Here is a 25,908-nt window from a genome sequence, read left to right on the forward strand (position 1 = left end):
CCAGCGCCGGCCGCCTCCCCGGTCGGGCGATGAAGTGTCACTATGAGGCGCTGGGGGTGCGGCGCGACGCCAGCGAGGAGGAGCTCAAGAAGGCCTATCGGAAGCTGGCCCTGAAATGGCACCCGGGTGAGTACCTGGCCCGCAGCCTTCGCGGCCACTCGGAGAAGCCCGGCCCTCCCCGACCTTCCCTTCCCCCGGGCGGACTCCGCGGAGGCAGCAGAGAGCGACCTGGCGGCCTAGGAGCTCCTTGCCCCGCCCGGTCAGTGCTCGGCGCCGCCCTGCCCGTCTGGGTGGGCGAAGCGCTCCGTCCAGGCGCATGCCGGCTCACACCCCATCTCCTCATATCCGCGACCCCGGCCCCGCATCGCCACTGTAGGGGGAAAACTGCAGTCCAGCAACCTCACTTGCTCCCGCTACCGGGTCGCAGACAACAAGAGGGAGCAGTCGGGGACTCGGAACTCGGACCTGCCCCAGGCTTGCCCTTCCCTGCGTCTCTTGCAGCGCAGCCTCTCGGTGTTTTTCCTCCGCTGCCCTCCACTTCGTCCGGGAATCCCAGATACTTCAACCTGATGTATGGCTCTTTTCCTTTCTTAGTTAAGAAGTTAAGACACGGGAGCTAGTAAAATATCTTTTAAATAGGGATGTGCTTTTTTCGCTTTTTTTTTTCTTTTAATAGACTGTTTAAGCAGACCCTGTACTTCGCTTTGGACATGATTCTGCCGGGGAAGAGTTTTAATCAGGCGGCTTCCCTAGTAAAGTTTGTATGCTTACTTAGAAGGATCCTTCCTTTGGATGTTTCATTGGTCTGTAATCCAGGCCTGTGTGACTTTTATGAAGTAATCTGATCTTCCGGGCTGGCAAACTAAGAGTAGTTGACGCTCAGCTTTTTGAGGTTCATATGAAGAGGCTTTCATATTAGCATTCATCAGTAAACACGGTTACAGAGTATCCAATATATGCCAGTCACTGCACTCTACTAAGTAGATTTGGAAATGCTGAGACAGGGGTCTTAGAGTCTTGTTAGGAAAACAACTTTCTGCCTTACACAAACGAAAAGTTAAATACAACTGCCAAAAAAAAATCGCAACATACATAATTGGTGGTTAGATTAATAGAACAACTAATATATGCTCCAGGAATCCAGGGAGGGAGTTATCATTTTGTATTGAGTCTTCCCCTTCTCAGAGGAGTTTGGACTGGATCGTAGAGGAATGCAATTTGGAAAAGTGAACTCAACAGTATGGAGGATAGCATGGTGGAGGACAAAAGATGTTCCGGGGGACAGTTTGACTGAAGGTGGTGTTTATTGCAGGTCTTAAAAATAGGGATTATGAGAGGTGTGGAATGAAAGGCCAGGGACCCAAAGTCAAAAGGGAATGGCTATGGTGATGGAATGAGAGATAGAGGTGTGGGTCTGTTACTTAAAGTTATGCTTACCAACAGAGGCGTGAAAAAATGTGATTATAAATATATTAGAAGAGCAGAAGTAAATAAACTGATGTTCATCATAGCAGTAAGTCAGAAGATACAGCCAAAATTAATAAATGTAAAAATAGTGTAGAAGTGTATTCTTAAGAGTTTGGGTTGTTACTGTTAGAAATCAAGTTAGGAATTAGAAGGAAGTTTGGAATTCCTTGACTTTCTAGGTGGGAAAGGATAAATGAAGTAGACCAAAAGCGTATGTAATTTTCTGAAGAGTGATTTTAAATCAGATTGTATTTCTTGAGTACAAGAGTAGTTTGAAATCAGATTGTATTTTTTGTAATCTTGAATATTAGCCCAAGGACTGTGAAATTTGCTTCGCTAAATAAGGGAGAGTTGTGGCTGGTTTTATTAAGCTGCCATGGGAGGGTACTATGAAGGCAACTGAGTGGATTGAAGAGGGCTGGAGACAGAAGTTAGGGAGAGTCCGCAGTGGACATACAGGTAAGGGCCCAAGCCAGGCTTGGGGTCAGCGGGAGGGGGAAAGCGCAAGGGGAGGAGATGTTGGGAAGGAAAAATGACCAGATTTGGTGATTAATTAGAAATCAGTGCTAGGAAGAAGCGTGCAAATATGACTAAAGTATCAGTTAACTCCTTTGAAACCAAACCTGTTAGGAACTGAATGCAAATATCTTCTCTAAATATCATCATAATTTATGGCATCAGTGTGATGGTATCTGAGAATGGGCAGCAGGAAGTCCTGAAGAGCCATGTTCTAGGATGGCAAAACTATTTGTAGATAATACATTGCTGTCATGTTTTCTTGTAACTTCTTAGAAGGGAAGTATTGAGCTGTAGCTTAAAGAACTTTAGTGTGCTGCGGCCAGGTGCGGTGACTCACACCTGTAATCCCAGCACTTTGGGGGGCTGAGGTGGGCGGATCACCTGAGGTCAGGAGATGGAGACCATCCTGGCCAACATGGTGAAACCCTGTCTCTACTAAAAACACAAAAATTAGCTGGACGTGGTGGCGCACGCCTGTGGTCCCAGCCACTTGGGAGGCTGAGGCAGGAGAATCGCTTGAACCCAGGAGGGCAGAGGTTGCAGTGAGCCAAGATCGCGCCACTGCACTCCAGCCTGGTGACAGAGCGAGACTCCATCTCAAAAAAAAAAAACTTTAGTGTTCTCCATAGTCAGTTCAAAATGTTTTACTTTCTGAATGTATTAGTTGTCTATTGCTATGTAACAAATTACCAATATCTCAGGGCTTAAGACAACAAACAACAGAAACAGCAAGCCTATGTTGACTTTATGGACTCCCACAGTTTCTGAGGATGAGAATCTGGGAGTGGCTTCGCTAGGTGGTTTTGGCTTTCTCATTGTCTGAAAGAACCTGCTTCCAGCTCACCAACTCACCAGCTCACCAACCACCAACTCATGTGGTTGTGGCAGGCCTCAGTGCTCTGCCGGCTATTGGCCGGGGCCTCCTTCACCCCATGAGCTTCTCCAGCTTCTCTATAGGCAGCCTGAGTTGCTCATGCTATGGCAGCTGGCCACTCCCAGAGTGATCAAGAGAGAGGGAAAGCCCAAGGTGGAAACTGCAGTCTTTTATAACCTCATCTCAGAAGTGAGGTACCATTACTTCTGCCATCTCCTGTTGGTCACACAGACTACCCTTGCTGACACAGAAGGGGCTGCACAAGGTGTGAATGCCAGGAGGCGGGGTGCTGTCTTGCAAGCTGGGTACCACCCTGAGGCAAGGACGCTTTCTGAATTCCATGGTTCAGGAAGCACAGCTAAGGAAATAATAACTAATCAGCGTATATGTTTTAAACTTTATGAGATTTCTTTTGATATACATTGATGAGAAAGAAAAAATATGTGAGCACTAAACATAATCTAGTACAAAATAAGTCTTTCTAGAACTGATTTTATTTATTTTACTCCTTTTAAAAGTAAAATTTTTACTACTCAGGTTTTTCCTTTTGTGGATATCCAGTTGACTTGTTTTACTTTTATTTTATTCATTTTAGAGATGGCGTCTCGCTCTGACACCCAGGCTGGAGTGCAGTGGTGCAATCTAGGCTCATTACAACCTCTGCTTCCTGGGTTCAAGTGATTCTCCCACTTCAGCCTCCCGAGTAGCTGGGACTACAGGCATGCGCCGCCACACTGGGCTAATCTTTTGTATTTTTAGCAGAAACGGGGTTTCACCATGTTGACCACCAGGCTGGTCTGGAACTCCTGACCTCAAGTATAATCCACCTGCTTCAGCCTCCTAAACTGCTGGGATTACAGTGGGCGTGAGCCATCACGCCCAGCCCAGTTGACTCTTTAGTGATGTACCAAGGCTTAGGGAAAAGCCCGAAATTTCTGCTTAGGTTGATGCTTTTAACAAATCCTGATGATTGACTGTATGTGGGGTCTCTGCTTGGCCCTAGTTGTTTCTTGTTTTGTGCACTTCTCATCTGTTTGTGGCATTTCTGATGGAAAAGGTCTTATTTAGATTCTGTCCTCTACGTTTTTGATTGACTTAAATTTCTGTGACTTTATTTTAACAGATAAAAATCTGGATAATGCCGCAGAAGCAGCTGAACAATTTAAATTAATCCAAGCAGCATATGATGTGTTGAGTGACCCTCAGGAAAGAGCATGGTGAGCATCACGCTGTCCTTCCCATCCTATTGTATGATGTTGGGAGCAGTTATCAATATAGGAGGTTGTTTTTTCAAATTTAGTACATTAAGTGGTTTTTGGTGTGTTCTGAAACATCTGTCACCTAGTCATCACATAAAATCTAATGTTTGGGTCAGAAGGAAGCTTGGAAATGATTGCTCCAATTATCTGATTTCATAGGGGGTGAAACAGAAAGTTTGGTGATATTATATAGTTTTAATTTTGATGCTTTAGGTGACTTCTCATTAAATACCCTTTGGTGTATGATAGATTTACTGATATCAGACAGGAAGAATGTTTTTGTTTTTTGTTTTTTTTGAGACGCGGTTTTGCTCTGTCACCCAGGCTGGAGTGCAGTGGCGCAATCTCAGCTCACTGCAACCTCCGCCTCCCAGGTTCAAGCGATTCTCCTGCTTCAGCCTCCTGAGTAGCTGGGACTACAGATGTGTGCCACCACACACCTGTATTTTTTTTTTTTTTTTTTAGTAGAGATGGGGTTTCACCATGTTGGCCAGGCTGGTCTCAAACTCCTGACCTCAAGCAATCCACCTGCCTTGACCTCCCAAAGTGCTAGGATTACAAGTATGAGCCACTGTGCCCAACCAGTGTAGTGTTTTAATTCAAGAATGGTAATCCTCAAAACTACTTTATATGAAGAAATTGAATTCAGCTTTTGCATCTGTGACAGATATTACTAATGGTGGTCTGATCATTTAAAATAATTTCCAGATGAAAATTACTATGTTGAAATTCTGAGTTTTCAGATTCTCAATTAACTTTTTGCTACAAGGAAATAGGTTTTAAGCTTTGACATAACTGCAAGATCCTGCTCTTACAAAGAGCTACTGTGCAAGTCATCTTTCTGTTAAACAGTGTACAACACAGGTGGTTGTCAAGAAAGAAAGGCTGCAAAGAAAATTCTTAGAAAATTGTGTTTTATAAGAAACTCAGAGAGAGGATCCTGAACATTTCTCTACTCAAGGAATTTGGAGATCTGGTCTTAGAATTGCTTTTGCCTTCTTCTCAGAACTTTGAAATTCTTTCCTGACTTCCTTTTGCCTACTCTCTTCTCAAGATCTTGGGTTGTTTTCTGATCCTTGGGATTCTTTTGTCTTTTTAGTCAAAGCTCTTGCCTAGTAACTCTCTTTTTACCTGGAAGCAGTACCGTGTAGTGGCTAGGAGCTGGTCTTCCCAGTGTAGGAGACCTGCTTCTGAATTCTGACCTTGCTGGTTACTGGTTTTATTATTATGGATGACAAATTATGTAATATCACTGAGCTTCCATTTCCTTTTATATCAGATGGAGATAATAACTGCCTTTACAGAGTTATTATGAGAAGCAATTGTATGTGTGTGAAGCTCCTAGATTAAGTTGACATAAATTTAGGAAGATTCTTATTCCAGTGCATCTTGGTAAATTTCCAAATCACAGATGTGTAATGATTCTGTGGGCCAGATTTCCTGTGTCCTGTTTTATGTTTCTTTCCTGTGGAAGTACAGGACTCAGAGACAGTCATGGAAATTCCTTGGCTTTTTAAATTCCCCTGTTCATGTGGGCTAGCGTTTTATAATGTATCAGAAGTTGCAGGCCTAGTTATAATTAACAGTTCTGTGAAAGATTATGAACTCTTTTCATGTTAATATTTCCTTAAAAATTTTTGGTTATGGATTGGACATATCCACAACCAAAAATATACAGTAATAATATTCAAAAGGAGCAAGAAATCCTTTTGAATTCTTACTTATTCAGCCTTCACAATGATGCTAATTTTTGTTTTTCAGGTATGATAATCATAGAGAGGCCCTACTTAAAGGTGGGCTTGATGGCGAATATCAAGATGACAGCTTAGATTTGCTACACTATTTCACCGTTACCTGTTATTCTGGTTATGGAGATGATGAAAAGGTAAGATAAATGAACTCACCCTTAATTTCTCATCAAGTACTTCATTAAGACTCACATACAAAGAGAATTCTTAAAACTATCCTGTAATAGAAAGTGAAGCAGTGTTCATTTTGAAAACTGAAGATGCATTGCCTTCATATTTAAACTGTCAGTGTATAAAAACCTCCAGTTGAAATCTAAATGTATTGCAGGGACTGAACTTTGTCTCACAATTCTTCAACATTAAAATTTTTCATTTTGTATTTTAAAATCTTTTTCTGTGATTAGGCTGCAAAAGTATTAAGAATTTGTTTTTGTTACTGTTTTTTAGGGATTTTACACGGTGTATCGTAATGTTTTTGAAATGATTGCCAAGGAAGAACTAGAATCTGTGTTAGAGGAAGAGGTTGATGATTTCCCAACTTTTGGAGACTCCCAGAGTGACTATGATACGGTAAAATAAAAATGCATTGTTCTATAATTAGTATTTATCACTGTGTCATTTTTAAATTTTATTTTATTTTTTGAGATGGTCTCACTCTGTCACCCAGGCTGCAGTGCTGTGGTATGATCATATCTCACAACAGCCTCAAACTCCTGGGCTTAAGCAATCCTCCTGCCTCAGCCTCCTGGGTAGCTGGGAACACAAGTGTGCGCCATGACATCTAGCTAATTTGTCAATTGTTTTGTAGAGATGGGGTCTTGCTAAGTTTCCCAGGCCAATCTTGAACTCCTGGCCTCCCTCCTTGGCCTCCCAAAAGATTGGGATTACAGGCATGAGCCACAGCTCCCAGCTTCTCATTTCCTTGTTTTAAAACAATTGGTTCTAGTTCTCGGACCTATCCCATGACCTCTCTTTGTCTCTCTTCCTTTCTGAAGTAGTTTTTCGATCTCTTGCAACCTTCCCCCTTTACTTTTCCCTTTTTATGTTTTATTTTATTTGTTTATTTTTTTTGAGATGGCGTTTCACTTCTGTTGCTCAGGCTGGAGTGCATTGGCACCACCTCAGCTCACTGCAACCTCAGCCTCCCGGGTTCAAGTGATTCTCCTGCCTCAGCCTCCCAAGTAGCTGGGATTACAGGCTCCCACCACCATGCCCGGCTAATTTTTGTATTTTTAGTAGAGACAGGGTTTCGTCATGTTGGCCAGGCTGGTTTCAAACTCCTGACCTCAGGTGATCCACCCACCTCAGCCTTCCAAATTGCTGGGATTACAGGCGTGAGCCGCCATGCCTACTTTTCCCTTTTAATTTACTAATTGTTTACTGATTATTTACTAATCACCATGGTCCCATCTAGTGATTAGTAAGGCTATTTTTGTTTTCTCATTAAGTTTATTTTGAAGAGTGATTTATTCTGGAAAGCCTTAAAAGTACTGTCTTCTCCAGTGATTAATAGAAGTGTCATATACATGAAAAAAGAAAGGTAAAAGATGTTTCACATCAGTAATATTTACTGCTTTTCTAAAAAAAAATTTAAAAGCGCGGAAGTTAATCTGTTTTCTTTATCGCTAGGTAGTCCATCCTTTCTACGCTTATTGGCAGAGTTTCTGCACTCAAAAGAATTTTGCATGGAAGGAAGAATATGATACACGACAAGCTTCAAACCGCTGGGAAAAACGAGCCATGGAAAAAGAAAACAAAAAGATTCGGGACAAAGCAAGGAAAGAGAAGAATGAGCTTGTCCGTCAGCTGGTAGCTTTCATTCGTAAAAGAGATAAAAGAGTGCAGGCACATCGAAAACTTGTGGAAGAACAGAATGCAGAGAAAGCGAGGAAAGCCGAAGAGATGAGGCGGCAGCAGAAGCTAAAGCAGGCCAAGTGCGTAGTGTGCACAGGGCCCTCTTCTCAGTATCGGTGGGGGTCAGAGGCAGTACCAGAGGTACCTGACATGTTCATGTTGGGTTCAGTCATCAGCCTGGCTTTATCCTGCTTTTTTCTTCTTTTTTAAATTGTAGCATTGGATAGTGTTTTTTCATCTACTGTATAAAAATTATTATTGTTTTTGGGACAGAGTGTTGTTCTGTCACCCAGGCTGGAGTGCAATGGTGCGATCTCGGCTCACTGCAACCTCCGCTTCCAGGTTCAAGTGATTCTCCTGTCTCAGCCTCCCAAGTAGCTGGGATTACAGGCATAATATGCCACCATGCCCAGCTAATTTTTGTATTTTTAGTAGTGACGAGGTTTCACCCCGTTGGCCAGTCTGGTCTCGTACTCCTGGCCTCAAGTGATCTGCCCACCTCAGCCTCCCAAAGTGCTGGAATTACAGGCATGAGCTACAGTGCCTGGCCTAAAATTTTTATTTGAATTGGATATTTTCCTTCAGAGACCCTTTACATTTAAGAGATCCTTTAGACTCTTGTAAAATTTAATAATTTTAATTAATAACTAACGTTAATTGAATTCTTCCACTTTGCAAGGCCACGTTCTAAGTGCCTTCCTCACAGCAATGCTGTGAAGTACTTATCCTCCTTGTTCTTTTGAGGAAACAAGGCTGACAGGCCTGAAATGACAGAGCCAGTAAATGGTAGAGTCAGGAATTGAACCTGAGAATTCTGACTCCAGACTTTCCTGCTTTAGCCACCGTGCAGTACTGCCTTTTGGTCAGTGTACTCTGAGATACTCAGTTCATTTTAGTTCCTCTAAAGTTTTGTTGTTAAAAAGTTATTGTAAAAGCATTGTGTCCAGAGCATTATAGCATTCTTTTAAAAATTATTCACTTCTTAAGAATTCTACTTATCCCACCCTTATCTTTTGAAAATTAACGCTTTACCTACGTGACTTAAAATCATCTGAAGACTTTTAATAAGTTGCTGAGTTTCATGTTTCAAAACCTGTTATCTACTACTGGAGCAATTAAAATTAACCATACAACAGGTAACAGGTTTAAGTGACTTTGCCTTGGTTTTAACTAAGCCCAGGTTTTAAGTTTGTAAGCATGGATAGGTTGGGAGCAAGCTCTCTAGTGGGGATGGTTTTTAAACCTAAGTAGTAAGTGAAAACCATGCAGAGGCGTGCTTGTCGCTGTGAGACTGTGCTGTATGTGTCTAGACTGGCGGAGCAGTACAGAGAACAGAGCTGGATGACTATGGCCAATTTGGAGAAAGAGCTCCAGGAGATGGAGGCACGGTACGAGAAGGAGTTTGGAGATGGATCAGATGAAAACGAAATGGAAGAACATGAACTCAAAGATGGGGAGGATGGTAATATTATTTTTATTTTATTTATCTTTTTTATTTTTTAAGTGAAGCTGGAAATCTCCTTGCTTATTTGACATCTCCCAATTTTTAAATGTGGCAAATAATTAAAAATAATGTTGTATGGGCCAAAGGTAGTCTGCTGAGCTAGTCTAATTCAAGTAATTTGATTAACAAATTCTTTTCTGACCACGTCCTAAACAGTGTGTACTTCTAGCTGCATAACATGACAAATGGCCATGTTTACAAGTGTGACTATTAAAGAAAATTCAATTAAGTGATAGGTCAAGTTTTAATAGTAACTATTTTTAGAAAAGCTGATATTGCATGAGAATCTATGTGTTGTGTATAAATTCTTCCTCTCCCTTGTGACTTTATAGAAGGGCTCCTCTTGGTGTGCCAAAATGTTGTTTTCTTTGCTGCTATCATTAGAGCACAGGTATTTGACTACCTTAAAAGGCAAGGATTGAGCATTTTTGAGAATAGCTGTATATCTGATTTTCCCCACTGTCTCTATAAAATTGACCCAATTTTACCTTATCTACAAATGTGATTTTTCAGATTAGTAGCCCAAATAATAAAATGATAAACTTTATTTATTCAAAATGAGTAGGAAGTGAAGCGTTTTAATAATGAATCAGAAATAATACTTGTGAAAGTACTTTGAAAATTATAAAGCACTCTATAAATGTGAGGTGGCCTAATTTACATTGAGTTTTACAATTTATAAAGTCCTTTCACGTAGAAGCTCTCACTGGATCCTCACACAATCCCCCTTACGTGGAGGTTTTGCTCATGGAATTGTCTCTATTTTGCCATTGTGGAAACTAGGACTCTGAGAAGCTATGAGATGTGCCTGAGAACGTATGACCATTTTTAGATCCAGAGTTTTTGCTTCAAATCCAGTATTGTTAACTATTTGATTAATTAAAATTTCACATACATGATATATTGAAAGTCTACAATACCGTAATGGAAAATTAACACCGTATATTAAACATTAACACTAGATAGGGTATATTTTGATCATTTATGATTTCAATGAGACGGTCCTTCAAAATCATACTGACATCACTTATAAATAACCAACATGTAGAATATGAAAGATACCTTGAGATATTTATTGGTCCTATAATAAATCCCAAATGACAGTTTACCTGTTTGTTTCTTCAAAAATAGAATATGGATTTGTGAAAATAATTTCAATTGAGCTTTTTAGTCAGTTGGTTTTTGTGGACTATACTGATAGTAATTATTCAGTTGTAATAAAGCCAAAAGCTTATAAAAAAAAGTTTATAATGTTAAACTTTACATGTAATATGTTAACTTATGGCCTATCCATCTTATAGTGATGGAATGTTATAAACTAAGTTTATTAAGTATTTAAGAGTAAGTCACAGTTGTAAATGTGTTTGGACCAAGTCTTGCTCAAGAGGTAAACTAAGAAAAGACCTTTGTTGAAAAAACTGCTTCGTGGTAGAACTATGTAAGTGGGATTTAATTTTTTAAACTTAGCTGACATCCAAGACTTTAAGGATGTTTTATATCTTCTTCTAAGTAGACTTAGGAAAAGAACTTGAAAGGTAAGATGCTTTATTTGGAAGCCTTTCCTTATAGTACAGTGCTGCTTTTAAAATGCCAACTCAAATCCTGATAGCATTATTTTTTTTTAGGTAAAGAAATAAAAAAATTTAATTTCTAATTTGTTATCATATTTTAGATTTGTGCTTTGATCAAAGAGGATTCTTACTGTAGGCTTCCCTCTCATAGGTAAAGACAGTGATGAGGCCGAGGACACTGAGCTCTATGATGACCTCTACTGCCCAGCATGTGACAAATCGTTCAAGACAGAAAAGGCGTAAGTTTATTTATTTAATTTAATTTTATTATTTTGAGACAGGGTCTCACTCTGTCACCAAGGCAGGAGTGCAGTGGCACAGTCATGACTCACCACAGCCTCGACCTGTTGAACTCAGATGATCCTCCCATATCAGCCTCCTGAGTGGCTAGGGCTACAGGAACCTGCCATCATGGCCAGCTAATGTTTTTAATAGGCTGGTGCAAAAGTAACTGTGGTTTTTGCCATGACTTTCAATGGCAAAAACCGCAGTTACTTTTGCACCAACCTAAATATTTTCTTTGGAGATAGGGTTTTGCCATGTTGCCCAGGTTGGTCTTGAACTTCTGGGCTCAAGTGCTCCACCTGCCACAGCCTTTCAAAGTGCTAGGATTGCAAGCGTGAGCCACTGTATCCAGTTAAAAGGAGTAAGTTTAGTATCTTTGAACTTGTGTTTTCTTTTTTTTTTTTTTTTTTTGGAGACAGAGTCTCACTCTGTTGCCCCAGCTGGAGTGCAATGGCACAATCTCAGCTCACTGCAACCTCCACCTCCCGGATTCAAGCGATTCTCCTTCCTCAAGCTCTCGAGTAGCTGGGACTACAGATGCAGGTCACCGCACCCGGCTAATTTTTGCATTTTTAGTAGAGACAGGGTCTCACCATGTTGGTCAGGCTGGTCTCAAACTCCTGGCCTCAGGTGATCCACCCACCTCGGCCTCCCAAAGTGTTGGGATTACAGGTGTGAGCCACAGCGCCTGGCCCTTGTGTTTTCTTTTGAGGTGAAGTGTAACACTTTGAAAGTTCTAAAAACAATGTGCTTGTAGCAGTTGATAACTAGCCCCACATACTGTCTCGGGGGATTCCTTTCCAGCAGGGTAGGAAGAGGTATTTGTACTTGCCATTAAACCTGTTGTATTGATTCTCACTTATCCCAGTATTCCTATATAAGAACTGCTTTTAAAACACATGCATTGTCTCCAGAAACATTGCTTGTTTTGGCAAAGAAGACATAGTCACATGGGCAAAAAGTCTAGACCATGTCTAATCATCTCCCTCCATCGTTGGTGTCAGACTCACTCCCCACCATCATTGTCCCATGCAGGCTGATGCTGCCAATATAGGGGCTTTAAACTTGTCTGGCCCAGAGTACCTTTGCCGAAGTGGAAGCACTTTATCTTAGGGGAACAATGATGGAGAGAGAGGTATTAAAATGGATACCATTATTATAAAGGAGGGAGGAAAGAACACGGGAGAAAATGAGAGTAGAATCAGCAAGGGAAAAGAAGCAAAATGGGCAGTCAGAGAGAAAGGAGGCCAAAGGATGATAATGGGGCTGTGAGAGTCACAAATGATATTACCATATGACCTCAGGGAGAAATAACAGAGTACTAAGGGAAGTGGAAAGAGGCAGAAAAATTAGAAACAAGCAAGAAAGAGGTCAACAATGAAGGCGATTAAAATTTTTTTTTTATTTGGAAATAATGACACACTTAAAGGTAAATTGCAAGAAGAGAATATAGTGTGTCTGATTGACCGACATGGAGAAACCCTGTCTCTACTAAAACTACAGAATTAGCTGGGCGTGGTGACGCATGCCTGTAATCCCAGCTACGCGGGAGGCTGAGGCAAGAGAATCGCCTGAACCCGGGAGGCGGAGGTTGTGGTGAGCCAAGATCATGCCATTGCACTCCAGCTTGGGCAATAAGAGTGAAACTCCGTCTCAAAATAAAAAAAAAGAGTAAGGTTAGTCTCTTATGTAACCATGCTACAGCAACCAAATAAAAGAAATTATTAACATTGATATGGTATTTTTTATCTAATTTACTACCTGCATTCCAATTTTGCCAATCAATTGTTTATTAATATAGAATTTTCTCCAATACAGAGTGTAGTCTAAGAACATAATTTGGAACAGCTTGTCTTGTCTTTTATGCTGTTTACACTTTAGAAGTATACTGTTTTTACTTTTTTCATAGAATTCTTCTCATTTTGTCTTTGTGCATTTCCTCATGATTAGATTCAGGTTATGCAGCCCCAGGTGGGATGCCGCACAAGCGTGTTGTGCTCTCAGGGATTCATAGCTGGAGACATGTAAAGTCCTTCTACCCCTCATTTGTCGTGATAATTTTCATCACCCAATCAAGGTGTCATCTAATTTTACTACTATACTACTAATTTTGCTATAGAGTTAGTATTTTTTCCCTTGCAACAGGTTTTCCCTTGTAACGTTTAATCTGTGAGGAGACACTTTAAAACTATGCAGATATCTTGCTTCTCATAAAAGTTTTCCTCATAGCTTTAGCATCTGTTGATGGTTTTAGCTTGCGTCAGTCTTTTTTATGATGGTTGCAGAATGATGCTTTTCCAGTGCCAGTGCCCCCTCCAGTTTTTATCAGTTAGCACTTGGCCTTCTGCTGTAAACAGGAGACTTCCCTTTTATCCATTTATCTATTATCAGTTAGAATTTATGACTTTTTTTCAGTGTTTTATAGGTCATTACTGACCTTTTCATGCTCAAATTTTTCCAGAATAGGTTAGTGAGCATTCCTTCAAACCACCCTTGTGTCCTTTTGACATGGGCTTATAACTTTTTTGGAGGACTTACTTTCAGACACAGGATCTTCCATTATCTCCAGGGCAGCTTGGTCTCAAGGAGAATTTTAGTAGGAAAGAAAAATAGCAACTAAAACTATAATACCGAAAGCCTGAACAGATGAGATGAAGTAGATAGTTGACAAAGTTTCCTGCTTTTTAGTTGATACAACTCTTGTAGTTTATGTTGTCAACCCTGTTTTGTTGAATGCTTTTTAGTTGCCTGTAGGTGTGCTGAGATAGACATTGCCAGCAGGGTTTTGAACACAGGGATAGAGATGTGTCTGAACTTACATTACGGTGGTGAGAGTGAGAAAGGAGACCTCTCCTGAGAAGGTGAAAAGCAGCTGTTGAAAAAGCAAGAGGCAGTAAACTGCTCTTGTATTTCAAGCCCTCCCACCACCATTTCTCTAGTCCAGGGGGCTCTTCCTTTTAACATTAAAATGTGTGTCTTCTAATTTCCCAGTGATCCCTCCAAGTCTGTGGGATGGCCTGGAACGTAAAAACACTTAGCAAATACTTAGCGATTAAAAGAAAACAATGGCGGAAGCTTTAAGATTGAAAAATCAAAATAATAAGTAGAGAATTTGGCCAAACCTCCCCCTGCCGACGTTCCCCCATCCCCAGAAAGAAAGAAAATGTATGTAGATAACAGGACAGAGAAAGACAGGGAAAGCTGTGGTACGGAAAGAAAGAGTGTGGCCACAAGCTTCTAGTATGCTTACTGCCAAGGAATCCTGACACGTTCTGTTTCTCTGTATAAAATCATGAACAAATAAAAAAAAAAAAGAAAAAAGTAAATAAATAGAATCATAAACGTTTTGCTTAGTAGGAAAAAAGCAAATTTTATCTTGGTTGCAGTTATGCAGCAATGTTATCTGGACACGTGAACTAATTTTAGCGCAGCTGTTCACGTCAGATTGCTCTTTCAGCATGAAGAATCATGAGAAGTCAAAGAAGCATCGGGAAATGGTGGCCTTGCTAAAACAACAGCTGGAGGAGGAGGAAGAAAATTTTTCAAGACCTCAAATTGATGAAAATTCATTAGATGACAATTCTGAGGAAGAAATGGAAGATGCACCAAAACAAAAGTACTTCTAAATATTAAATGTCACTAGAAATACCACATTCAGAGATTGCATTGAAAGGTTTTTTTTGAGATGGAGAATCACTCTGTCACCCAGGCTGGAGTGCAGTGGCGCAATCTCGGCTCACTGCAACCTCCAACTTGTGGGTTCAAGTGATTCTCCTCCCTCAGCCTCCCAAGTAGCTGGGACTACAGGCACACACCACCACGCCCAGCTAATTTTTGTGTTTTTGGTTGAGACAGGGTTTCACCATGTTGGCCAGGCTGGTCTTGAACTCCTGATCTCAGGTAATTCACCTGCCTCAGCCTCCCAGAGTGCTGGGGTTACAGGCGTGAGCCACTGCGCCCGGCCTTAAAGGCTGTTTTATCCCAAGGAAGTTATTCTAACTAGAAAATATTGTCTCCATATTTTCTAGTTAATGGAACTTCATAGTGTTGAAGTGGATACAAACGTCAACTATAATATTTATAGAATGTATTATCACTATATTAAAAGAAGTTTTTATACCTGGAAGTTGATATGCTAATTACTATCCATTGAACTACAGCCTTTTGTTATTCTCTAAAATGACAGTGTGAATACTTTATTTTCCTTTTAATGCTTTATGATATTAAATATTTTTAATCTTTTACTTCTATTTTACTACTTGATCGCTAGTGTTTCAACTTTTTTTTTTCCACTTACTCTTCACAGAGTCAAGTATTTGACATTTCGATTTATATTTGCTCTTAGGCTTTCTAAAAAACAGAAGAAAAAGAAACAGAAACCAGCACAGGTATGTTAGAAAGGTTTTGTTAACATTAAATGCCAACGATAAAGTTGCAGTGCTCTTATTTATTCAGTGTAGTCTGTGTTAAGGAGAGAGACTTATACTCCATAATTTTATGTTGATTGTAAGATTGATTAAAAGGAATTAGAAATATTTTCCTTTTTTAGTGCTTCCCCCCCTTGTATGTATGTAATAACAAACTTAATTAGGACTACCAATGTGTTTAACAAGTATGCATGTAGAATTCCCCTGGTATGAATTAGCTGAATTTTCAGTATTTTAAAAATCTGAATACATCTCACAAAAGGCTTTTAAGTCATACAACAATTAAAATCTTGAAATAGGAAAATCTGGGATTGGTCATTTTTTTATCTAAGTTTATTCTGCCAACAACATAAACATTGCAAAAGGAACATTTGGTTAGAAACTTGTAATGATTGTGAGTCTTGAAAAAATGTTTCTATTTTTCTGAAGTTTAAGTAATTTAAATATTTCACAGCTGAAGTCCAAATTCATTCTGTCTTAAAGACTATTTTTAAATAAAATGGTATTATGTTGTTATACCTATAAAAATAAAGTGAATTTGTCCATTTTACCAAGGATATTTGGTTTTATGGCATTTTAGTATAATCTAGTTATATTAACTTACATTAAGTATTAAATATTTTTAAGACAACGCATTAATGCTTTTTAATAAAACTTTAGATTTGGTTTATTTATCCAAATGGTTATAATAAATTTGATAGTCTTTTTAAAATTAGTTTCCTATTCCAAAAATGATAGATGACACATGAGTTAATCACTTAAAATTGTAATTTGGAACTTTTTGCTTCAGTTATAAAACCGCATAGCAAATATGTGTTCTTTTTATAAATTGACACCTACCATCATCCATCCAAACACCTTATAATTATTAGTTTGGAACACTTTCTCTTTCCTTTGTGTATGTCAGTACCATTACAGTAAGGACAAAATAAATGGAGAGAGATTTATGTTTAACCTGAGCCTGTATTACCTTGATTAATGGAGCATAGATTCTATTGATTGCAACCATAAACACATATATTAGTATTTTCTTACTGATGAAAATGCTTCAAATGAACACCCCATTGTTTCTCTCAAAAGCTATATTCCTTTATAGCATCTCTCGTTTATGATTCCTGATTGTAGCAAGTTCAGACCTAGCTTGATGTAACACTTTTCCTGATATTTTCTAAGCTCTTTTTGAAGGGAAGGGCAGTGTGGAGACATGTACTAATAGATTTAAGAGCAGACGGCAGCAAATAATGAGTATCTTGAAACTTGAGATTGGGGAAGTTTTCTGTGTGGCCACAAAAGTTCCATAACCAACGAGGATTGTACAAGAAAACTCTCCCAAATTAAAACTGAATGTAAATAGAAACAAATGACCCTGACTGACAGGAAAGAAGATTTAATTCAAGTAACTCAAACATAGTACTCTGAATACCTTCCATGGGATATAGTTGAAAGATAAAATTAACTGCCAAAAAAGTAAGTCCTGAATTTAGTATTCTTTTGGTGGTATTGGTGTGGTATTTTTGAAAGTAAATGAGTAATATTTTCACCAATTTCACAGGAGGCACTGATGTGCAGAAATGTTGAAGTATCACATAGTTAAATTTTTCTGTTCTTTGTTGCTCACGTATTTAATGTTGTGTCCAAGAAAATGGTGCCAAGACCCATATCATTTCTTTCCCCTATATTTTTTCTAAGAGGTTTGTTAGTTATTTTTTATGTGTAAGTATTTTATTTAAAATATTTTTTGTGTATGATTCAAGGAGAGGATCCAGCTTTATCAGTGTAGACATGCAGTTTTCAACATTTTTTTTTTTTTTTGAAGAGATTATCGTTTCTCTATCGTGTGCTCGTGGCAACTTTGTGGAAGATCATTTAATCATATATAGAAGAGTTCATTTCTGTGCTCTATTCTGTTCTGTTACCTGTTTATCTGTCTTTGTGTCAGTACCACATTGTTTTTGTTATTGTAGCTTTTAATATGTTTTGACATCAGGAAGTATAATGCCTCCTCTTTTTCGTGAGTGCTTGGCTAGTTATAGTTCATAATCAAATTTAAAAATTTTAAACAATAGTTCTGTAAAAAAAAAATCCTGTGCTGTTGAGATTTTTATAGAAATTATATTGAATTTGTTCACAATGTAGGTTGTATTGACATCTTAACAAAATTAAATTATTTGACCTTTGACCCCCCCCCCAAAAAAGGAATTAAATAAATAAATTGTAGCTGGGAACCATATTCTTTTTGTGGGAAGAGGGAAATACAAATATAAATTGAGGGAAAGAGAAGAAGAATACTGTGGAGTTGGACTGAAGTGGAGATGTTGGTATGAGCCCATGATTTAAAGAAAGTAAGTGTGTGAGCAGTGTGCATTGTGAGGACCTAGAAGCAGTGACACCCCTAGCAATGAGTACACCTAATGCACACGTATTGGTTTTTAAGTTCACTTTTCCATGAAAAGGAAACAGGCTTGCTCTTTGGAGAAGTACCTGATTTCAGGGCTGAGACTGGGAAAGTGGAACGTGAGCCTAGAGCATCTTATACTGGAAACTAAGGAAGTGCTCAAAAACTGACGGGGGGATACGTTAGAAGTACTCAAGATCCAGCTTGCGGGGCCTGCCACTTAGGGAAGACTTGAGTCATCAAAAGGAATAAGGGTAATAGATCTTCATACATTGCATTGTTAAAAAGAAATTTATGTATCTATATTGACTTTTAAAAGAGTGAGAGTTGGCCAGGTGCGGTGGCTCACACCTGTAATCCCAGAACTTTGGGAGGCCAAGGCGGGTGGATCACAAAGTCAGGAGTTCAAGATCAGCTTGGCCAACATAGTGAAACTCCGTCTCTACTAAAAATACAAAAATTAGCCGGGCGTGGTGCCATGCACCTGTAATCCCAGCTACTCAGGGGCCTGAGGCAGGAGAATCGTTGGAACCCGGGAGGCTGAGGTTGCAGTGAGCTGAGATCACGCCACTGCACTCCAGCCTGGGCAACAGAGCAAGACTCTGTCTCAAAAAAAAAAAAAAAAAGTGAGAGTTGGAGAAAGGAGATGGGAAAGCTTTATTATTACAGAAGAATATTAATTGGTACAAGTGCAAATGACACAAGTAATAGAAGGAGAAAATCACTCTTCTACATCCACGAGTATATAAATGTTTCAGGCAAGAATCATTAATAGATGCCAAGTATATTCGGTAAATGGTTATGGGGACAGGATATTCACACAGTCTCAGAGTCACACTCTGCAGATTACTTATTAATTGAAAAAGGGAAAACATACTTTACAGTTGAAAAATCTGGCAATACCACCCTAACCAAATGATCAAACTTAATAATATCACTGAAAAATGACAAACACATGTTGCTTCCCGGGTTTATAGTATTATGCTAGAAATGTTTAACCTGAATCTGATCGTTTGGAAACAGCCAAACAAAGCCAGATTATGGGACACTCTACAAAACATTAAATTGTCAACATCATGAAAGACAAAAAAAAGTGGAGGAACTGCTCTAGAATAAAGGAGATTAAAGATACCTGACAACTAAATGCAACATGTGATCCCTGATTACACCCCGTATCCTGTATATCCCTATACAGGAAAAGGAGTAATTGGTAAATTTGAATGTGGGTTGTGTAACAGATAATATCAGCATTAGATTCTTGAGTGTGAGTATTGTGCCAGAGAATGTTTTGATTCTTAGGATGTACCTGGCAAAGATTCGTATCTGCCTGCAACTCACTTTCAGATGGCTTGGGGAAAAAAGTGTGTGTTGGGAGAGAGAAGAGATGGAGAGAGCGAGCACAAATGTGCCAAAATGTTGCTTGAAAACAGACAGGTACACTTAGGATATGTTTGCCAGGCGTCTTTCTTTTATAATGCCTGTTTGTTGTTGCCATTGTTTGTGACTGTAGAATAGTTGCTCATTGCTTATCATTTGGAATATGGAAAAGTATCATCCTTAATTTTACCTGTAGAGATTACTTAATAAAGAATTAAATTGTGATTACACTATGTATAATTTTCTCTCTTCTACTTTTGCTAATATGTTGTAAGTATTTTTTCACATAATTGAGTATCTTTGGAAACATGATACTTAAGCACTTCAGAATTTTTCTTCATATATTCAGCCATTCACTTTTTGAACATTTGGATTCTTTTCAGATTTCCCCTAATTTACTATCACTGTAATGAGCATCCATGTTCTTAACTTACCTGCTTCTCCTTTTTATTTCCCGAAGGTATATAACTATTTGGCAACATTACATAAAAAGCCAGTAGTAGTATTATATTTATTTTGTAATGGCACATGTGTTTTATTACCTAGAATTATGATGACAATTTCAATGTAAATGGAACTGGAGAAGGAGTAAAGGTTGATCCAGAAGATACTAACTTAAATCAAGACAGTGCCAAAGAATCGGAAGATACTCCCCAGGAAAATGTCAGTGTCACAGAGACCATTAAACCATGTGATGATCCAAAAAGTGAAGCTAAAAGGTAAGTCAAAGTTGCGTATTATTTGTAAATTACTGAATATTGATAGTAAGGATGTAGCTTTTCATATATCAAATAAAATCTTCTTTCCCATGACTGACCAAGTAATTTAGATGTATCTGTACATATTTATGTATAGTTAGACACACACATACGTATACAGATGAAGAGGGTTGAGAAGAGGATGCTAGAGGTATGTGCCCACACACATCTCAGCAGCATGGCCAAAATCAGAAAGATGTCACTTTGGTCCAGTTCTCGTTTCCCTTATCCTGCTGTGGCCCTGATTTTGTCGTGGATCATTAACACTTCACACTCACATGAGAACAAGACTCCTGCTGCATCCCTGGAGTGTCACTAACCAAATCTCCATGCTCACGACAGCAGCCTGTGTTGGGCCCCACCATGTTGTGAGGACACATGGCAGCAGCTGGGGCCCTTCCTGCTCAGAGGAGCCCTGGACTCTTGGTGCTGCACAAGGTCATGGTGTGGACTAGGAGGAGGTCTCACCCAAGGGAGGTAGCCAGTCCTGTCCTCTCCTTCCTCCTCTTATCTGACTTTCTTTTCCCCATCCTCCTCGGTTCCTCTAGAACAGAGAATCAGTTCTTATTTCTTGAGGAAAGATCTGATAGTGAGGAGCTTCAGGTTTCTGTCATTACAGAACCCTGAAAATAATTAAAGTGACAGAGCAAAGTGGGAGCATGAGGTGAAAATGCTAACAGTGGAGCAACAGTGATGGGGTGGGGAGTGTGTGTACTTAGGAGTTTAAGGCACTTAGTAGGAAGGAGGAAACAGATGTGGCTGAGACCTACGGTGTGACTCTGGCTATAGAAAAAGGTATATAAAGAACTACACAAACTGGTAATGTTGAAGCTTTGAAGAACTTTGGAGAGTAGAAGCCTAGAAGGGGAAATTCACATTTATTTCACTCTGACACCAGGTGTTTGTTCCCTTTCTACAAATGGGGAAACTGAATTTCAGGTTAATTGTCCAAGGACAAAAGCTATTGAATAGAAAGGCTGACACTTCATTCCATCTGCCTGACGACTTGAAGGCACCCAGATCATCTGGCTTCATGGAGCCTGTGTGTCCTGTGGGATGGGCACAAAGAGTGGGCCAGGAGGTGGGGCTCTGGGCCCCTGAACCCCTTTTTCATCTAAAACTAAAATGTTTTCAATGTTACTTTTTTTTTTTTTTTTTGGAGATGGAATCTCGCTTTGTCGCCCAGGCTGGAGTACAGTGGCGCGACCTCGGCTCACTGCAACCTCCGCTTCCTGGGTTCAAGCAGTTCTCCTGCCTCAGTCTCCCGAGTTGCTGGGACTGCAGGCATGCACTGCCACGCCTGGCTATTTTTTTGTATTTTAGTAGAGACGGTTTCACCATGTTGCCCAGGGTGGTCTCGAACTCCTGACCTCATGATCTGCCCGCCTTGGCCTACCAAAGTGCTGGGATTACAGGCGTGAGCTACTTTGCCTGGCCTCCATGTTACTTCTACATGAGAATTGATCTGGGGAGGAAGAAGGGTTCTCAGACTTGGGCAACCACTGATATAGTTCAGCTCTCTAATTTCACTGATGTGAGAAAAGGATTCAGAGAATTCAAGTGACTTCTTCACAGCTGCAGAATGGCAGGGCTAAGATAGATACATCACACCCACCACCCTCCCCATACCACTCTGCTGTCCCCTGGATCCAGGGCCTTTATGCTGACAGCTCCTCTGTTGCTTCTCTGGAGTGGTGTGGACACTGGCCACCTCCTGAGAAGTGTTTTTTTTTAAAATGTGTGTGTGTGTGTGTGTGTGTGTGTGTGTGTGTGTGTGTGTAGTATTTTTAAAAAATAAAGGTCTTAGGTATCAGCTTCAGAGATGTAACTGTCTTTCATAATATAAGTGATGTTTGCCAGGAATATTATCCTAAATTTGTTAGACATATTTGTGACATATCTGTGATGATAGTTTGAAAATTAGTATGTATTATTTGTTGCCTTTTATGCCATTGTGTTCTTTTCTTGATGTTTTCAAAGCTGGCTGAATCCTACACAATATGTTACACTCCTAATCTGCGTTTTTTAAATGCATAGGCTGTTTAACTTAGCACAGATCATTGGCCTCTGCTTGAAGAATAGTATACCTATAAACTGGAAGCATTATCATAACTTACTCATTATAACCCATCCTGCCTGTTCTGTATAGTATAGTTGGATCCAGATTTTTACCCTATGAATTTGGTTAGCACAAATGAGGGAAAGTATGAAATGCCAAGGAAAATTGAAATTCATGTAAGAGATGAGTAGAGGAATGTTCAGGAGTTCAAGCAGAATAAGAGGAACCCAACTATACCATTTCTGATCTAAATGGTATGGTGTGGAAAAACCATCAGATCAACAGAAAGGACATAATTTTTAAATAAAAGTAACTTCCTTACATTGAGCAAATTTAATTTTATGAGAAAGGCGTTACAAAGTCTTTGTTTCACTCATTTCTCTGTGCGACTATTGAAGTGTTTGTTAAACTGGATCACGTTCAAGAAATTAATGTTAGGCCGGGCAGGTGGCTCACGCTTATATTCCCAGCACTTTGGAAAGCCAAGGCGGGTGGATCATGAGGTCAGGAGTTCGAGACCATCCTGGCCAATATGGTAAAACCCTGTCTCTACTAAAAAATACAAAAATTAGCTGAGTATGGTGGCGCGTGCCTGTAGTGCCAGCTACTCAGGAGGCTGAAGCAGGAAAATCGCTTGAATCCGGGAGGCAGAGGTTGCAGTGAGCCAAGATCGCGCCACTGCACTCGAGCCTGGGTGACAGAGTGAGACTCCATCTCGAAAAAAAAGTTAATGTTTTTGGGGAACCACACTTCGTGTCAGATCATTTATGATTACTGTTGGTTGGTTATGAAGATGGTTTGCTCCTTTAAATGGAGTATTAAGTGCTTTGTGCTTTTTTTTTTCCCCCCTGAAACAGTCTTGTTCTGTCACCCCGGCTAGAATGCAGTGGTGCAATCTTGGCTCACTGCAGTCTCCATCTCCTGGGTTCAAGTGATTCTCCTGCTCTTCCTCCTAAGTAACTGGGATTACAGGTGCCTGCCACCATGCCCAGCTAATTTTTTATATTTTTAATAGAGGCGGAGGTTTCGCCATGTTGGCCAAGCTGGTCTCGAGCTCCTGACGTCAAGTGATCTCCCCGCCATGGCCTCCCAAAGTGCTGGGATTAGAGGTGTGAGCCACCGTGCCTGGCAGTGTTTTTATGAAAACACTGTATAAAACATTCTGTATAAAACACTGTATTAAACACTGTATAAAACATTTATCTCTGTAGAAAACATTCAGAGATATTTTAAGGACCTTGTTTTAACTTTGTTTCAACTGTTTTAAGTAAATTCCTTAATTTTTATGCCAAATTTGATATTTAATTTGATATCTGAAGTTGCTTTTTAAAGATGTTCATTTAAGATGTAAAGATTATTTAAATTGCCTTTAAAATTAATGAATTAACTTTTAAAGTGCATTTCACTTTTTTGAGTGTTTTTGAGAGCACTCAAATAATGATGGTTAAAAGGAGTATGTTATTTTTGGATTATGCTGAATTATTTATTTTCCAGTGTTCCTAAACCCAAAGGAAAGAAAACCAAAGATATGAAAAAACCTCTCAAAGTACCTGCTGAACCACAAACAATGGTAGGTCAAAATCATATTCATATCTCTTTAGCATATCTTGCTGTTTAAGCAATATAATGATCTAAAGATGGAAATGTGTATTTGGTGAGCCATTCCGCAAAGAGCCTGCAAAGATGTGGATCCATCAACAGTTTTCTTTGATATAATGTATCTTTTTTTTCATTAAAATAAAAAGAAGCACATTGGAAATGCTAGACTGTACCAGAACAGTTACTGTTGTTTTCTATTACTTTTCAATCTAAAGCCTTGGTGATAAGAATTACATGTGTCAAGTTCTGGAGATTAATTGTGAAACATAAACTCTTCCTCTTTTTTAGTCCATGGGGTACATGCTATTGAAAGTCTCAGGACCCTTAAAGTTAATCGTGTTGATTAGTGGGATTTAACCTCCAAGAACATCTGCCTTTGTTGAACGTGTTTATTAGCTGTCCACTCTGTTAAAACATCTTTATTTTACAATTGTTTGATGCTTAATCTTGACATTAAAACCTAAAACACTACTTTCAAGTGATAACACTTTTATTTATGATTTTTTGCCCTTCTCAGAGTGGTGTTCTTATCAGCTGTACAACCTGCCATAGTGAATTTCCATCTCGGAATAAACTTTTTGACCATCTAAAGGCCACAGGTCATGCAAGAGCACCTTCATCATCATCTTTAAACAGTGCAACAAGTAGTCGAAGCAAGAAAGAGAAACGTAAAAACAGATAGAGATTCTGCCTGTGCTTTTGTTTGACTGTCTCTAGATTTTGAAACCAAAAAACTGAACTGAAATCATCTAAAGAGTTAAAATTTCAGTGATCTGCAATTAATTACATTGTGGAAGATTATTTTTTATCTTGTAAAAACATTTTTTTGGTTTAATATATATTTTTAAAACATTTCATTAGTGATTGAATTCTACTTTTGCCATCTGAATTGACTTGAATGTCTTAAAACAGGTAAATACTGTAAAGTGTGTATTCTTGATGTTTATTGGCTCATGTGGACAGAAATGTACAGGGAGAATTACATTATTTTAACACATAGAAGTGCTCCTTTCTGCTTTATTTTCTGAATTTCACATTACTTTTACTTAATGCTTTTGTATTTTGTTAATACTTCATAATATGTGAAAAACTCGGATCTTTTAAAAAGCATCATAGATCATTTTTCCACATGACACTGGCTCCGACTTTAAAAATTATTTTTAAATGACTGATTATTGATTACTGTATTTTTTTTCTCAAGAACAGTGATAGGTAGAAACTAATTGAACATTTGTGGTTGTCTTTCAAGAATAGTATCTCTTCAAGGTTTTACTTGATTTAATTTGATATTTTACTGGTTTACCAGTAAGGTGTATTGTTCAGTTTTTTGCTCCGATTTGAATTGTGGAGGTGGAAGCAAATTAGTTTACATGGCATGTCCTCCCTAGGCACAGTGACAGCTGTAAAGTATGACGGAACAAGGTAGCAGATGGTACAGAATTTATATTATTTAACAAGAGATGTGTTCTTCATTGAGTTTTTTTCTTCACTATTTTCAGAAGTTTTTGTTCTCTTTTTTTTTCCATCACTCAATGGAGAAAAACTTTGTTAATGAAAGATTTTGTGATAGAGCTGATGCTTTTACTGTCTATTCTATAGCAATGATGAATATTAACAAAAGAAATATGGAGAACTGTTATAACTGAGTGTTAGAACAGTCGTGTACATTGATCAGTGTTGAGTCCATTTTTAGGATGGATTAGTCAATTCTTTTAATTGGTCTTGAAAGTAATTTTAAACTCACTGGCTTGAAATGTATACTTTCTGTACAATGAAGTTATTGCTTTCCATATATCCTTGAATCTTCAGATTAACAAAATGAACGAATTTTCGGTTATAGATCAGCTCTAAAACACTAAAGTCCTTAATGGCAAGGTCTTTTCTGATAGCTTCATGGATAGTATTGATGATCAGGTTTCTTCTGTGTTATTGACTTAAAAATAAGCATTTGAACCTTAATTTAAATTTTTTTCTTTTCCATTTAGAGATATATTTTTTCTTTACCTTCATACCTTTCTATTTCTTGCTGATTTCTATCACTAATTCCTTATAATTGTCCCTGCTCCCCTTCTTGATCTCTTCAGGGGAAATACTAGCCAGTTTTGTATCTTCTGATCTCTTACCCTGAGACTTCATCTGAATGTGCTCTGCCGCCTTCTTATCTGAACTAGATGAATTGGCCATAATTATGAATATGAATATTAATGAACCA

The 25,908-nt window shown here is 38.9% G+C and overlaps 1 protein-coding gene across 4 annotated transcripts; it reads left to right on the forward strand.

The window, feature by feature from the left end:
• DNAJC21 (DnaJ heat shock protein family (Hsp40) member C21) lies at nucleotides 1–25,908 on the forward strand. 4 transcript variants are annotated; one of them, XM_054487017.2, is made up of 13 exons: nucleotides 1–126; nucleotides 3,984–4,077; nucleotides 5,881–6,004; nucleotides 6,315–6,437; nucleotides 7,497–7,801; nucleotides 9,032–9,183; nucleotides 10,948–11,035; nucleotides 14,539–14,697; nucleotides 15,427–15,469; nucleotides 19,203–19,337; nucleotides 19,827–19,999; nucleotides 23,592–23,667; nucleotides 24,214–25,908. In XM_054487017.2, the coding sequence occupies exons 1-13, from the start codon at nucleotides 30–32 to the stop codon at nucleotides 24,376–24,378; spliced, it is 1,734 nt and encodes a 577-aa protein (XP_054342992.1). In that variant the 5' UTR covers nucleotides 1–29; the 3' UTR covers nucleotides 24,379–25,908. The 4 variants fall into 4 exon arrangements, with proteins under 4 accessions (XP_054342992.1, XP_054342993.1, XP_063520784.1 ...); XM_054487018.2 differs by lacking the exon at nucleotides 19,203–19,337; XM_063664714.1 differs by lacking the exon at nucleotides 14,539–14,697.

Source organism: Pongo pygmaeus, chromosome 4, assembly GCF_028885625.2.
Source record: "Pongo pygmaeus isolate AG05252 chromosome 4, NHGRI_mPonPyg2-v2.0_pri, whole genome shotgun sequence".
NCBI classification, from domain to species: Eukaryota; Metazoa; Chordata; class Mammalia; order Primates; family Hominidae; genus Pongo; species Pongo pygmaeus.